At 38.7% G+C, this 17271-nt stretch overlaps 1 protein-coding gene across 1 annotated transcript in view; it reads left to right on the forward strand.

Annotated features, from left to right (window-relative positions):
• Positions 1-17271, forward strand: part of NELL2 (neural EGFL like 2) — a 197453-nt gene that overhangs the window by 33807 nt on the left and 146375 nt on the right. Inside the window, exons 4-7 of the mRNA XM_084810665.1 lie at positions 9373-9546; positions 9668-9764; positions 15601-15673; positions 15927-16009. Of these exons, the coding sequence (XP_084666791.1) occupies positions 9373-9546; positions 9668-9764; positions 15601-15673; positions 15927-16009 (427 nt within the window). The remainder of the gene's footprint in view (positions 1-9372; positions 9547-9667; positions 9765-15600; positions 15674-15926; positions 16010-17271) is intronic.

Here is a 17271-nt window from a genome sequence, read left to right on the forward strand (position 1 = left end):
GCCTCAGTCTGCTCCTTGCCCCATCAAAATAGGATAGTACAGTAGGAATTGCCATGGCTTTGTGGGGAAAAAAAAATGGTTTGAACTTCAGGAGTGGCAAGCTGTCCTTGTTTGCATAGCTGTGGCAAGGACTCTAGGCACCTGGAAATAATGTGGAATCAAAGCTTTCAGCCAGCTACCATGGAATAGATTGGATTTCCCTAGTATAGAACTGCCACCCCCACCCTGCAACCTGTGTCAGGAATTGTCACAAAAGTCTGATGTGAGGGAGGGCATCTTGTGACTATTACTAAAATGTAAAGATTTCTAGAGGGGAAAGCCTGGTTAGTCTGTCACAGCAAAAGCAACAAAGAGTTTTGTGGCATGTTAAAGACTAACACATATAGTATAACAAGAGCTTTCTACTGAGAACATCCATTGTCTACAGTCCAGTCCTATGATACAGATGCATCTGTCCTGATTTGTCAAATAGAGGCACACAACTTAAGGATTTACATCAGGCAGCAATACCCACTCAATATCACCTGTGGCGTGCATCAAGATAACACCACTTCAGGTGTTAATTAGCCAAGATGTTTGTGTTATCATCAACACTGCTTTGTGAAGTGTCACTGTAATAATTTTATATACATTTAAGCTTTAACATAATGTTCACAGTATGTACTTCTTGCATTTCATTTCCCTCTAAGCTCATTACTCACAATTCCCCCTCCCTTCCCCAACAGCCATGTGTAAATATACCTGCCTATTTAGGATAACATTTCATGCATCTGATGAAGTGGACTCCAGTCCTTGGAAGCTTATGCCATAATACATGTGTTACTCTTTAAGGTGCCAAAAGACTCTTAGTTGTTTTGAAATATAAGAAAAACTAATAACACTTTGGAGAGTTGCTCAATGTGTAGCAAGTGTGATTAGTTTAGCTGGTTGCATACTTTATAAAAAACAATATGCACTACATGGTGGAACAATGAGCCATTAAGATTTTTGTTCGTGTGTTTTTTCCCTTTTCATCCTGAAAATCTGTTTGTTGGAAATGTAAGCTTACAACTTCCTTAAAGATTTCCAGAAAGGGAAGGAAGCCATTCTTAGCACTGAGCCTAGGCCTCCACTTGTTTCTTACCGTATCACCCCCATTTTTATCCCTAATTCCAAGCATTATCATTCATCTTCTCTTTCTTCCCTTGAACACATTTCCTACAACCTATTCCGCCTGCCAATCAGTCCTCATTATTTCCCTTCCATCCAGCCATCCCTTCCCTGTTCCCTACCTAATTTTCCTTCTCTCCCTCCCTAATCCATCTACAGAGTTCAGTCATAGCTTGCAAGCAGCCATATTGCAGTCACTTCAGCTTATATGTGCCATCAGAAGAAATCACAATGACAAGAATGTCTTTATGTGAGTTTCACTCTGACACTTGGGGGGGGGGGGGCTGATAAAAAGTTTCCTACAATGGCTACTTGTAATCGGGATGGTTTCTTACCACTCAGTTTTAAATGGAAAAAAACAGCAACCACACCTGTTTCTAATGCATTTGGGGAAATTTTTGTCATTCTTGAAATATTTAATCACTCTTGACATCATAAGTGGTGGAAATGTTTCCAAATGCTTAAAAGATGCTTAATTTGTATTCTGATTAACCACTTTCTTAAGATGGAACAACTTCAAGTATTTGTTATTAAGCTGGTCATTAAATTAACTAATGTCCTGCCATATTTGTCTTTTTGCATCTGGAGGTTAAGCTTCACTTAATTTTAAATTTGTGGGAATACAAACCAAGAATTTTGGCAGTAAGATGTAAATTATTCTACATAAAGAAGTTCACACAAGCAAACTGCTACTAATGAGATATATATACTAGCCCACCAAGTGCATGAAGTTTCAGAAGTTAATAAGAATTTCCCAGTGCAAAACTGACAATTAGTTAGAATTGTGAGTGTCCAAATTTCATTTTAGAAAGTACACTTCTAACTCCCATGGTTGCTGTTTAAAGTTGAAAATATATTTCGTTAGGCTTTGAAAGGAAGCTGAAAAGTATTGTGTCATTGACAGAAATCCACGATTATAACTAATGATAGACTCTGTCCACATTTGAGGCTAAATAAGAATATGTAGAGTAGGCAAAATAGTTCTGCCTACTGTATGCCAGGCTTGTGAAGCATATATGGTGTAGCCTTTCCAAACAGAAATGCTCATGCAAAACTGTCCATTTCATAAGCTGAAACCACTTAGAGTAATAACATCTTTTGTTCAGTAACTGGATAACATTTCAATCCATTTCACAAAAAAGAGACCACATCTCTCCACATAATACAGCTCTTAGAAATTGCAGCAACTGGATGGCCTGTTTGTCTAAAGTGAATAACCCGATTCTTCAATTTGTGAAATAAGTGACTTATACAACCAAAATTGTGTAACAAACAACCACCAGAGTAGCAACTGAAAAGGTTTTCTTATTTATTTATTAGTCATAACAAACAAACATTTCTACTGCCCTGAGTGTGAACTTTTTGTTATGTACTTATTAGATATAACAAAAATTTCATCTACTGTCCAGAACATGAAGATTTTCTTATGTACTGTTGCACCAACTGGAAACATGTTATTTATTTATGTATTTATGTATTTATTAGTTTCAAATGTTCCAAACAACAACAAAAGGTCAATTACTATGTAGTTAGGATACAGGACATCTATGAAGAGTTCTCATTTGTTCACACACGCTTAATAGCTATGATAACAGCTATTGCAAAGCAGTTTCATCTTGAGAAAATACGTACACTGCTTGGTACACCGTACTTTACATGTTTAGTAAACCCTTGCCCTCCTGAAATGCAGGAAACTAACTCATGCAAAGAGATTAGCAATTTTTTAAAAAACCCTGAAGATTATTTCTTTTAAACTATCCGCACCAAACCACTCTTTAATAATGCCAGCTTGATTATTTTTCTGGACCACAATTACACAAACTGTACTAGCTGAATCAATTGGTCCTCTATCAACTTTAGGAACAAAGAGGACACACAAATAAAGTTGGAGGAAAAATATTAAAATGTTTGGGAAAAAATGAATGAAAGAATTAAGCTTTGTTTTTTAAAAGTGAAATTCAGAAATGAAGTTTGAAAATGACAAACTGAATGTCAAATTCAAATATCAGAATTTTGCTGAAATTTTAATTTGTATGGCATTTCATCCCTACACTAAAATGTTTGAGCCAATAGATTTTATGTATTACATTACAAAAATTCTTGAGAGAAAGCCATGTGAATAAGCAGGAAATGAAAGATGTGGAAACCTGATCACAATGAATAAAAAGAAAATCAGGGTTTATGTACAGAAGAGTTATTACCTTTGTGAGGTTCCACCTGGTGTTTTAAATAGTGCAATCAATTCACCAAGTGCTGATAGTAATGAACAACCTCCATTTGTTTCAGCAGAACAGTGTTTCTCAAACTTGGTTTCTGAAGCGTAGAACGACAAATAACCTAGGCCAAACCTAGAACAACAAATCATATTGTGGCATTTAACAAATTATTATGGCAAAAGCTTTTGCGTTCTGATGAAAACTGTTGCCAAAATAAATAGATTAGTCTTTATTGACCCAACTGGCAAGTTTGGTGTATGGAGTTAGTCCAGGATCTGAAGATACTTCACTGAGAAGGTCGACACCTATAGTTCAGTGTTTTGTGCAGAGACACAATTGGTAGTTCTGCTGTCTGTTTGCTTGACTGAATTATATCTGATGCAAAGACATTAGCAGAACTATCTGCCATCAGCAGTGGCTAATTAAAAGGCAGCAAGGCTACAGCCCTGAATCATGTGGGTGAAGTGGGTAGCTTTCTTCTGGGGTAGGTACTTTCAGTTCACGGAAGCCATTAAATATTTAGCTTTATTTCTTGCAGCACATGAGTAGTACTGTCATTGCACAGCATGCCTTTCATATAGTTAGGGAACTGATACAGTAGAATTTGTCTGATTGTCCCACTTATCAGACTATATACAATAACTGTAGTGAAAATACCTTACAGTATCTTTCAAGGATATTGTAAATTGACATTCTGCATAGTAATCTAGAGGAGAAGTGGGGCAAGCCGCTAAAATTGGGTTAATGTAGGGAGACATTTTTCTCCCTCTCTCAAAATACTAGAATCCAGGGTCATCCTATGAACCTGATTGGTGGAAGATTCAGGACAGATAAAAGGAAATATTTCTTCACACAGCACATTGTTAAACTATGGAATTCGCTACCACAGGATGTAGTGATGGCCACCAATTTGGATGGCTTTAAAAGGGGGTTGGACAAATTCCTGGAGGAAAAGGCTATCAATGGCTGCTAGTCCTGATGGCTATGTGCTACCTCCAGTAACAGAGGCAGTGAGCCTATGTACACCAGTTGCTGGGGAACATGGGTGGGAGGGTGCTGTTGCCTCATGCTCTGCTAGTGGGTTCCTGGTCAACAGCTGGTGGGCCACTGTGTGAACAGAATGCTGGACTAGATAGACCTTGATCTGATCCAGCATGGCTCTTCTTATGTTCTAATGTAAGAACAATGGCAGATGACCAATAAGTATTGGGAACATCAACAGTGTACTCAATTTCAGACCATCCTTGGGACAAGCTCACAGTGAACAGTATCTAGTGCTGCTCATAGGCTAGCAGGATCCACTGCTGCTGCAATGGAAAGCTAGGGCTTCCTAACATAACCAGAAACAACTTGAAATGCTAGTTTCTGGAACAAAACAGGTCAGCAGAGGTCACAGAAGGAAGTTTTGCTGACCTGCACCCATTTCAGAAATGAGCATATCAGCTCATTTCTGGGGTTGCTCTAGCAAGCGCTAGTTTCTTGTTGTGCTGGCGCTCGAACAACATAATCAGTGGAGGTGCAAGAATACATAGCAAATTCTTCTGAAGAGTCAGCCAAATGCTTGATCCTCATGACACAATACCATGATAACTTGCTGATTAAAGTAAGCAATGAGTCATAAAATTATCCATTTATGCAGTTCTGAATTTATTTCTTATATAATTCAGTCTTGTGACTGAAACTTTTGTTTAATGATAAAAGTACTTTTGCATGCATTAATTATGCTACATATAGTGCCTTGCATAAGTATTCACCCCCCTTTGACTTTTCTACATTTTGTTGTGTTATAACCTGGAATTAAAATTGATTTAATTGGCATTTTTACCATTTGATTTACACATAAACAAAAACAAACTGGCATTTGTTGGTTGCATAAGTATTTACTGCCCTGAGCCAATACTTGATAGAATCACCTTTGGCAGCAATTACAGCTGTGAGTCTTTTGGAGTAAGTCTGTACCAGCTTTGCACATCTGGATCCTGCAATTGTTGCCCATTGTTCTTGGCAAAATTTCTCAAGCTCAGTCAGGTTGGATGGGGACTGTTGGTGAACAGCAATTTCCAAGTCTTGCCACAGATTCTCAATTGGACTGAGGTCTGGACTTTGACTGGGCCATTCTAAGACATTCAAGTTCTTCACTCCAGTGTAACTTTGCCTGTGTGTTTAGGGTCATTGTCCTGCTGGAAGGTGAACCTCCACCCCAGTCCCAGGTCCCTTGCAGATTGAAACAGGTTTTCCGCCAGAATTGCCCTGTATTTGGCTCCATCCATCTTACCCTCAATCCTGACCAGTTTCTCAGTCTCTGCTGATGAAAAGCATCCCCACAACATGATGCTGCCATCATCACGCTTCACTGTACGGATGGTGTTCTCAGCGATGAGCACTGTTGGCTTTGTGGTGCACATAATGTTTTGTGGTAAGGCTAAAAAGTTCACTTTGGACTCATGAGAACAGAGAACCTTTTTTCCATATGTTTGCTGTATCTCTCACATGCCTTTTGACAAAATCCAAATGGTATTTGATATGGGTTTATTTCAGCAATGGCTTTTTTCTCACTACACCTCCATGCAGCCCAGCTTTGTAGAGTGTCAAGGTGATAGTTGTCCCATGGACAGTTTCTCCCATCTCAGCTGTGAAATTCTCCAGCTCCTTCAGAGCTTCCAATGGCCTCTTGGTTGCTTCTCTGAGTAATGCCCTCCTTACCCGGTCACTGAGTTTTGGTGGACAGCCTTCTGTAAGCAGAGTCACGGTTGTGCCATATTCTTTCCATTTTGTAATAATGGATTGAATGGTGCTCTAGGGGATGTTTATAGGTTGGGATATATTTTTATAACCCAATCCTGACTGGTGCTTCTCCAGAACTTTATCCTGGGCTTGTTTTGATAGCTCCTTGGTCTTCATGATGCTATTTGTTTAGATTTGCTCTTCAACAAATTCTGGAGCCTTCCAGAAACAGGTGTATTTAATCTGAGATCATCTGACACATGAATTGCACAGAAATGGACTCCATTTAACTAATTATGTGACTTCTGAAGGCAGTTGGTTGCACCAGAGCTTTTTTAGGAGTTGAATACTTGTGCAATCCAGACTTTTCAGTTTTTTTATTTGTAAATCATTTTGTAAAATATGTAGATTTTTTCTCCACTTTGACGTTATAGACTCTTTCGTATAGATCAGTGACAAGAAATCCTAATTAAATTCATTTTAATTCCAGGTTGTAACACAACAAAATGTGGAAAAGTCAAGGGGGGGGGAATACTTATGCAAGGCACTATATACATGATCTTTGAAAAGATCTTCTCGGAATATGAGACCCATTACCTTCCTGTAGTGTTACAAGTTATTACTTCATTTAAGGGTTGTAGTTATGTGCCTTAACCCTTTATCACCATGCATTTTTATTTGTAATCTGAACAGTATGACAACTTTAGTCCTGCCCTGTCTAATTGTGTTGATCTAGTAAAACAGTAGGCAGTATCCAACATACACTGCTGCTGCTTATGCTATTGATGCACTACTAGTGTAAGCAACCTCTAGTGGTAGCTTAAGCTGGCATGATGGGTTTCCCTGGAAAACTCATCACACCATTCGATGCTATTGGATTGTTTATGCTAGAGCTATGTCAATAGGGTAAGAAGAACAGCAGTGTTGGATACTGCCCAATGGCATGACAGTATGCAGTACTCTATCTTTTGATCAAGTTTAGAGATAGAGATACTTGCAAGTGGACTTTTAATTGCTTGATTTTATTCTTGTTTCTATATGTTCATGTTTTGATCCCTATTGTTACTTTAATTACAATTTATTTGTATGTGATAGCAGGTTTTTAAATTGTTTTTATTGTATTGGTATATTGATTTTTTAGCTTTAGTCTTGGGAAAGGTATGTGGAAAGGTAGGGTGCAAATGTAAGAACTGCATTAAAAAAAATTGTGGTGGGTTCCCTGGTAAAGCACCCTTTGCCTTTCTTTTCTTTTTGTTTTCCTCTTCTTTTCAAACTTTTACTTGTTTTAATGTGCCCACCCACTCTTTAACTGTCTTTCTTTTGATGTTGCATCCATACTTCAGAAGTTGTTTTTGTTTGTTTTTTTTAGCATCCACGCAGCCCCACTGTTTTCCTTGCTTGCCTGCTTGCCTCCTTCCTTCCGTTCCTCCTTCTTTCTTTTACCATTTGCAGACCATTGGTGGGTCTAGAGCAGAATCCACTAAGTCATTTGAGAATTTTCAAATGGCTAAAGCTCCACTCACTGTCTCATGGCTTTCATGGGCCTTTGTTCCCTGCATTATCTCCTGCATGAGCTCACTTTTGGGTGTGCTGACACCTGGGGGGGGGGGTATTTTTTAGACATTTTATAGTTCTGCATAACTTGGAGTTCTGCTAAGTAGGCTGGATGTTTAATTTTTTTGTTGGTGGCCCCATTTCGCCTACAAAGTGATTGGCATGGGGCTACCCAATTTCAGTATTAGAAGGAATACATCTGCTAAAGTGTTCTTTTGCTTCGAGATTCCCTTGATGCAAAAATTGAGAAATGTAAAAAGACCATGGGATAGGATGAAATGTAGTAAAGACTATTTAGAAGTTGGTATCCATTTATTGAATATTGGAACAGACTGAATCTAAATGAGAATGTTAGGCAGAGTCCTGAAATGTTGTCTAGACTGTAATTATAAAAAGGTAGTTTGGGGTCTTTATTTAAAAATACTTGTTCTTTCTGTCTGCTTTGATTTTATTTTAAATGTACAATGTTTGTTTTATGTAACGTTTACTTTTTTATATATCAAGGAGAAAATATTTATTTCATACACCAATAAAATATTAACAGTGGTTACTTATTGCAATAAAATCTAGTTGCTAGCTATGCTCACATCTGTCTTTGCACTATGATATTCTTTGAAAGCACATTATCTCATATCAAAAGGGCATAAAAATGCTTACTCACCGTATAGTACAATTGAAAAGTGTTTTTAAACATTTAGGTTGCGATCCTTTGCACACTTACCCACTGTGTAAATCCCATAGAACTTGATGGGGTTTATGTCTGCATAGACATGCATCGGATTTCACTGTTCATATCTTGTGCACTGCTCCTGGAGATAGTTCCATATTAGATTATGTTAACACAACCTAAAAATTCTAGATTGTGTTCTAATGACATATTACTGTTTCTAGGATTCAGAGTTAGGAATAGTTCTGTTTCATTTTGTATTGTTTTACATGTTAATTTAAACAAAGAAAAGTTAAACGTGGAAAGAGCTATGGTCTGTATCATGTCCATCTTCTATTGTTTAGTTAGTAGTTATCTTAATTCTTTCCCTTTAAACTTGTGAGATGGGAGAAGTCATTAAATTGCCATATGTCCTATCAACTCTGACCTGTTTTGTTTTCAGTCATATCTTCAGTTTGTTTACCCTTTTGCTAATGTAACAATAAAAATATTTTTTTGGCCACAAAACAGCGAATTACTGGACATACACATTTTATTGCTGACTTCAGTTAACTGCTTTGTTCATGTAGAGACTGAAGTGCCTTGCAACACCTTGAATGTCAAAGAGAAAGTAAGTGCAATTTCCTAGGTTTGCAAAAAGAAAAAGCAACAAACCCCAGCAAAAATACTTTATTCTTCCTGATAGCTATTAGGAATATTTCTTTGTGAAGAATAAAATGAAGAAAGGAAAGAAAGACATACAATGATAATTTCCTTTGCAAAGCAGAACTGTTCATTTCAAGGAAGCCCAATTTGCAATGTTTTGCACCCTTCCTTGTAGCAGAAGGAGATACATCTATAATTTTTGGTGTCATTTGCTAAGTACTCCATTATTCTAAGCAATACTGAAATCAATTTTGAGGACAGAACCTTTCACTAGAATTTTCAATCTTAAGTATGCAGAATTTACATTACCTCGAATATATGCTAAATCTTCTGTCAGTTCTATTTATAGACAAGGATGAATTCTGTTTCCTCACTGTTAACATTGCTTCATGACTTGATGCTCCATTTCTGGTGCAGGTACTTGGAACTAGAAAGCAGCGGCCATAGAAATGAAATTAGATTGCACTATCGTTCAGGAAGCCATCGTTCACATACGGAAGTGTTTCCTTACATTTTGGCAGATGACAAATGGCATAGACTGTCTTTAGCAATCAGCGCATCACACTTGATTTTGCATGTAGACTGCAATAAGTAAGTGAAGATTTAAATGTTGTATCAGTAACTTAGAGCTGCAACATTCTAGATCATCTGTGAGTGGAAGTAAGGTAACTTTTCTTTTTCTTTTTGCTTCTGCTTTCTGTTTTAAAAACAGAATTTATGAGAGAGTGGTGGAAAAGCCCTATATGGATTTACCTGTTGGCACTACATTTTGGTTGGGACAAAGGAATAGTGCACATGGCTACTTTAAGGTATGTTTTCTGCAAGAAAGAAAAACTTCAAAGAAGAGTTTAGGTAGAAATTACCTTTAGACAAAGCGATGTATATATTGTAGAAGATCTATCACATGAGTGAAGCTGGAATATTCTTGATTATGGTGGCAAGACTTGTAATACACATTTTTTCACTGGATTGATTATTCAGTTACACTTTGAGGATGCTATGTCAGGACAAAGAGTATACATCTGATGTTTTGTAGCGTTAAACCTCATAATGGTACTTGAACATTATGGCACATTTGGGTGCTAGCTTTTGAGCACTTGTACTGTTTTTAAAACTTTATTTTATTCTTTGCAAGTGTAATATGATTACTATAAATATAAGGGTGCCTAACCTGGAAGTGCAAGTCATTTATTTGGCCAGGGAAACAGTACCTCTGATGTGTAACAGTATGTATACAGTGTTGGTTAGGTTCAGCATCTATGCAACATTATGTATGTAAACTAGGCATGAGATAAGGTTATATACTGCAACACAGTCCAACCCAGTACTTTTTATTTGGGAAGGTAACCAAGCCAGAATGGAAAGAGATGATGGAATAGGAATAGAGCAATTGGAATAGAGCAACTTGGAAACCCATTTAGGAAAAAATATCTGTACTTCTGTAAATGGAAAAACGTTTCTGTACTGCATAGAGAATTCATATATCAAGCAGTTGAGAGATGAAATGGACTGGCATGGAAAGAATTTGTTGCATACAATTGGACATGTTAAATCTGCAATGTTCTGTGCCAGGAAACACCATCATTGGTGTATGTGTGTTGGTATGAGATGGGCACCATAGAATTCATGAAATTCTTTGTATTTATTTATTATTTGATTTTATTTGTACCCTGCCTTTCTACCAAAAATGGCACTTAAGGTGGCTGCACATAGAAATGAAGTCTTATTGGTTTAAAGCCATTCATCCATGAGCCTGTTGAGGGTCAACAGAGTGAAGATGACTCCAGATAAGATAGAGAAGATGCTTGTGAAGCAGGGGTGCAGGGAGGATCAGTTTTCTGAAACTGGTGGCTTCACCCATTATTGATTGGGTAGAAGTCACCATGTCAAAGAGGTTGCCCAGCCTGGGTGTGCTCCTGAGAAATGAGACTGTGGCAGTGATCAGGATCACATTTTACTAGCTACCTCTGATATACAGGCTGCACCCCCTCCTCGGGGTCTGTCTTGCCATAATCATCCATGGCTTTGTAAACTGTAGTAAGAGGCACAGAATGCTGAAGCCTGCCTCCTAATGGGTGCAGGGAGGTGGGAGTATATATAAACAGTTCTCTGTTTATATATTAGTCCCAATTAGTTTCCAGGTCCAGTTCAAGCTTTTGTTGCTGACCTTTAAAGCCCTTCATGGCCTCAGACTTTCATACTTCAGACATCCCATCTCCCTCCAGAACTCTATTTATATATTATTGAGGAAAATATGTACATTCTGCTTCCAAAGTAATCCATAGTTAGTAAAATGGATCATTTCCAGTTGGCATACTTGCATCTCTTCTTAGTAAGCCTTCTGCTACATTAAACTCTGCAAATGTCATTCTCTGAGTTAATAGTCATTCTTTTAGAACTGGCATACTGTATAAAAATTCAAAACAGACTTGTGTATTGCAAGCCCACATATATATCCCACCTTCTCCATATGGCCAATTCAGAACTGGTGTGTTGGTCCCCCATCATGGACAGTAGGCGTTTACACGGAAGAAATGAACTTTCCATCTCTCCAGTCATATTCCTGTTTGAGGGCAGCTATCCCTAATCTGTGTCCTCCCAGATAGTTTAAACTGACACTTCCCATCAGCCCCAGCCAGCATGGCCAATGGACAGACATGGTGGGAGTTGTGATTCAAAACATCTGGAGGAACCAAGGTTGGGAAGGCTGAAATAGGATGAACTAGGATCTTGTAGAGTGACTTCTTTTAGGTTGCCTTTTTATTTTTGGTTTTTTGTTTCTTTCTGTGTCTTTTCATTTGTTTTCATTTTCTAGCACAACCTAGTGGCCAGAGATAAAAGATAAAACACTAAGAAAAATTGGAAAAAAGATCATAGGATCATAGAATAGTAGAGGGGCCTATAAGACCATCGAGTCCAACCCCCTGGTCAGTGCAGGAATCCAATTCAGAGCATCCCTGACAGATGGCTGTCCAGCCTTAACTTGAATGCCTCCAGTGTGGGAGAGCCCACTACCTCCCTAGGTCACTGGTTCCATTGTCATATTGCTCTAACAGTCAGGAGGTTTTTCCTGATGTTGAGCCAGAATCTGGCTTCCTGTAACTTGAGCCCATTATTCCGTGTCCTGCACTCTGGGATGATCGAGAAGAGATCCTGGCCTTCCTCTCTGTGACAACCTTTCAAGTATTTGAAGTGTGCTATAATATCTCCCCTCAGTCTTCTCTTCTCAAGGCTAAACATGCCCAGTTCTTTCAGTCTGTCTTCATACAGCTTTGTTTCCAGTCCCCTTATCATCTTTATTGCCCTCCTCTGAACCCTCTCCAGCTTGTCTGCATCCTTCTTAAAGTGTGGTGCCTAGAACTGGGCACAGTACTCCAGATGAGGCCTAACCAGTGCTGAGTAGAGGGGAACTAGTACTTCCCAGGATTTGGAAGCTATGCTTCTATTAATGCAGCCCCAAAGAGCATTTGCCTATTTTTGCAACCACATCACATTGTTGGCTCATATTCAGCTTGTGATCAACAATAATTCCAAGATCTTTCTTGCTTGTAGTGTTGTTGAGCCAAGTATCCCCCATCTTGTAACTGTGCATTTGGTTTCTTCTTCCTAGGTGCAGAACTTGGCATTTATCCCTATTACATTTCATTCTGTTGTTTTCTGACCAGCACTGCAGTCTATCAAGATCACTTTGAATTCTGTTTCTGTCTTCCAAGGTATTAGCTATCCCGCCCAATTTTGTGTCATCTGCAAATTTGTTCAGCATTCCCTGCACCTCCTCCTCCAAGTCATAAATAAAAATGTTGAAGAGTACTGGGCCCAGGACTGAGCCCTGCGGTACCCCGCTCATCACTTCTCTCTAGTTTGAGAAGATCCCATTGATAACCACTCTTTGAGTCTGATTCTGTAGCCAACTATGGATCCACCAGATTGTTGTTTCATCTAGCCCACTCTGAGCTAGTTTGCTCATCAGGATATCATGGGGCACTTTGTTGAAAGCTTTGCTGAAGTCAAGGTATACTATGTCCACAGCATTCCCTCAGTCCACAAGGGAGGTTACCTGATCAAAAAATGAGATCAGATTAGTTCTTGACAAATCCATGTTGGCTTCGAATAATCACTGCATTGTTTTCAAAGTGCTTACAGATGGATTGCTTTATCATCTGCTCCAGAATTTTCCCAGCGATTGATGTCAGACTAACTGGTCTGTAGTTCCCAGGTTCCTCCTTTTTACCCTTTTTGAATACAGGGACAACATTAGCCCTCTGCCAGTCATCTGGCACTTTATCCGTCCTCCATGATTTCTCAAAGATAATAGACAGTGGTTCTGAGAGCTCTTCTGCCAGTTCCTTTATTATTCTAGGATGCAGTTCATCTGGCCCTGGAGATCTGAACTCATTCAAAGTAATTAGGTGTTCCTTGACCATACGCTTATCGATCTCAAGCTGCAATCCTGCCCCTTCAGCCTGTACTTCACCTTTGCCTGGGGGGTCATAGACCCTCTTTTGGGAGAAGACTGAGCAAAATTAGGAATTGAGCACTTGTACCTTTTCTTTGTCATCTGTTGACCACAGAGGGTTAGAGCTAAGAAAGCTGAAGACAGAAAATTCCAGTCTTCCTTCATATGTTGGGCTTGAGGTAAGGCACTGGAAGGATAAAGCTAGGGGGGTATACCCAAAGCTAAGACAGTATTCATCTGACCTCTTATCTTTCTGCAAGCTTGTAAACAGAGATTGGGGGAAGAAACAGTAATGAAACTTATTTTTCCTCTCACTGAAAATTGTGAATATACAATCAAATACCCACTAGCCATATAGAAAGTATATAGTGTACCCAATTGCTATGTAGGACATATAACCATTAACTATACACTATAAAATATACAGTAAGGACAGGTTTCTATATCTCTGAGGCTGAAATCCTAGGACAAGATATGTACAGATATCTTTGTTTAACTGATCTGAATATGAATAAGGGGAGTGTATTTGTCTACATGGCAACCAGGGCCTGCTGTTTCCAGAGACTTCAGAGTGAGTTACTTTGTAGTACTGATTAAACTCCTTGGCTTAATTATGGATTGTTTTTGACAGAAGGTTCAAAATACCCATAGAAAATACCAGGAAATCAGAAGACAGATTTAGGACTAGGAACTGATGTAATGCTGCTTACTTGGGAAAGGGTTAGATAGACAGCTATTGTTGGTCTAGCTGGGGAGATGGAAAGTGTACTTTATAGCTGGATGCAAAGCATCTCACAATACTTCATGCCTTTAGGAAAGTCACAACCCACCGATTTTGGGTTTGCCCCTGTAGGGATGAATGACTACATTCGGCTACATCATAGTGACTCTTTGTTATCCTAATGGTAACAAAAAGAACTTGCATATTTTAAAAGTGCTAAGCATAGTTGAATGAAGTGGCCCTTAAGTATTGTTTGAGTTTGACCTGTGTATACAGAACTGTCCAGACAACCACCGTTGTCACATTTTGTTTCATTCCGTTTCGTTTATGTACTTCACTGTCCTGGCTTTTAAATATATGTATGCTTTTTCCTCCTAAATCAAAGACTTGGGTTTATATTTATTTGTTATTAATAAAGCACCACATTTCACAGATTCACTAATAAAAACTTTAAAAAAATTTAAGGGTCTTTGCTGAAGAAGGGCCAGGGCCTGAGATGAAATCATGAAGTAGCCAGGATCTTGGGCCATGACCAACTTAAGCCTCATTGATTTCAATGGGTCTACTCTTAAGTATGACTTAATCTGGATACGACACACACAGTCTTTTGTGTATTTTTATGGAAAAACAATGTCATTGTAAAAAGAAATGAGCCAGCCAGTTTTCGCTTCTAATAAAGGAAATCAGTAAACACAATTGACAAGATATATATGTGAATGGATGTACAATAAATTCACCATTTAAAATAATTTAAGTAGAGGGGCAAGACAGTGAAAATAGAGTGACACTACCGTTCAGAGCTATAATGCAAACGCTCATGCCTTTTTGATGAGGTAGAAACTTTCATGAACTCCACCTTCCCCAAACAAAACCCCTCTAGGATATAGGAACAGCCACAGAGCATGTATATAGTATTCACCACACCAGCTTTTTGCACAGTTATCTGGCTGATGAGGCCCTTGGTGATTTGGTGTACAATGCACCATGAAAGTCTCCTACCTAAATTACATTGAAATGAATGGTTTTGCTGAGCAACCCCTATAGCTGTGGCTCATGCCCTCATATTTTATTTAAATGGGCGTCTCAAAACTCAGTTGGAACTGCAAATTATTTTAAAATGGCTTTTAAAGGTCACTTGAAACCTTTTCTTTGGTGACTAAATAAAAATAAAGGTGAATTCACAGCAACCAGTTTCTTGCTGCTTAATTACACCTTGACATTTAATCTTTGAAAATGGTTGAATGCATGTGTGTATCAGCATGTATATGCACGGCTATTTTCCTTCTTGTCTACTTCACTAATGCTACAGTGCATGAAAGCAAGAGATAATGATTTCATACAAACTACTTTGTGGGGGGAGATATAGCTGTTCTGTGGACTAGAAGGTTTTACATGGAAATACTTGCTTTGGAATATTATCTGGACAGGATAAAACTAATATAACCTTTCTCCCCCTACTTGCACACAGGGCATAATGCAAGATGTGCAATTACTTGTCATGCCTCAAGGATTTATCTCTCAGTGCCCAGATCTTAATCGCAGTAAGTCTGCTAGTTCTTGTACAATAAAATACAGTGTGGTGCATTTGTTGAATTTTTGTCTAGTAAGATCTCTCTTAAAATGTATTGATTATCAGCTTAAATGTGGTAGGATTTAAAGCACAATTCTATGCATGTCTGCTCAGGTGTAAGTCCTATTATGTTCAAGGAAACTACACCCAGGTAAGTGTTTATATGATTGCAGCCTTAGCATAAGAGAAGTACAATTTCACAAATGCAGTGTTTGTAATTTCAGCATGCCCAACGTGTAATGACTTCCATGGACTTGTACAGAAAATTATGGAGCTGCAAGATATTTTAGCCAAAACCTCTGCAAAGGTAAAAAAATCCTCAGAAGGTTTTGGGGGGTGGGAGGCATTGTGCGTAGGTTGTAGAGATGTAGAAGCTCTATTGAGGGATGTGAATGTATGTATGCATATTTTTAATGGACTCTTGTGTAATCCTTATCTTAGCTTTTATTTGTTACTTGAATAGAATACTAAATCAAAAACCTTGAGAAATGAATGGGTCATAAATATTCAAGATTGATCTCTTATGTCCTGGCCCAACAATCAAAGTCACTTTCATGTACAACACACCTTTATTTGATAGAGAGAAAATGCTGCAGCATGGGAAATTCACTCTCCGTGCAATGAAATAAACTCCCCCCCTGCATCCTAGACACCACTAGCTTTTTATTAGGAAATTGATTACACAGCCACCTGATCATGCGAAGAATGCTTGTTGACCAAAAAGGAAGTCTAGTTTAACCACAAGTTCTTAAACTGTTGGCTGGCCTGTCTGGAGAACGGTGACATATAGGCAGGTCCCTATTTGGCTTGTTCAAATATAGAAGCTTTTGCTGGTTAAGCAAACTGCTTTTCAGAACTTTGTAGATTTTGCATTTTTTTGAGAGGGTGGAGATGGCCATGAACACATTCAAAAATTCCACAGTGAAAATACCAAGGCCTAACCTTCGCTGGGCCTCAGTATGGCTTCCCTCTGGTCTATTACAGTTGGCCATAACACTCTCCCCTTTTGATTCTTTCGGAATCACTCTACTTCTCTTGTTTTTCTAATTCTCCTTTCTTTAGTTCTTGCAAGATCATCATTTTCATTTGAGTGGTTGAGATGATCTGAACTGAATCAGGCATTTTCTTAATGCAGCATTTTCTCAACACAAATCTCTCCATTTTCCTTCTTCTGAGTTTGAGTCAGAATTTTTCATCTCATTCTCACATGTCTCTATAGCTGCGCTGTCTTATTGTGCTTTCTTTTCTCTTATGGTGTCCCATCTGCCCACAATGATAACACTCTCTCAATCTTGGACTTAAAGCTGGCGCCTCTGCTCTCAGTCCTCTACACAGGTGTTCCTGTGGCTGACTGGTCTGGTTTTGCCAACCTTGGCCTCTTCCTCTGCTTCTAAATCCTCCTTGACCCCTCTTCCGCGATTCCCGCTACCCTGACTAGTCTGCGCTTTCAACTAGGTGGCTTGCATAACCATAATAGAATCATTCAAGTCTTCTTTTTTCCTTTCCTGTGTGTCAAGGAGCTCCCTGGCGGCCTCTTTCAGTAGACTCCAATAGCCAACTCAAGACACA

This window comes from Heloderma suspectum, chromosome 7 (assembly GCF_057233095.1).
Source record: "Heloderma suspectum isolate Gila_16-S chromosome 7, 16-S_ref, whole genome shotgun sequence".
In the NCBI taxonomy this organism is placed as follows: domain Eukaryota; kingdom Metazoa; phylum Chordata; class Lepidosauria; order Squamata; family Helodermatidae; genus Heloderma; species Heloderma suspectum.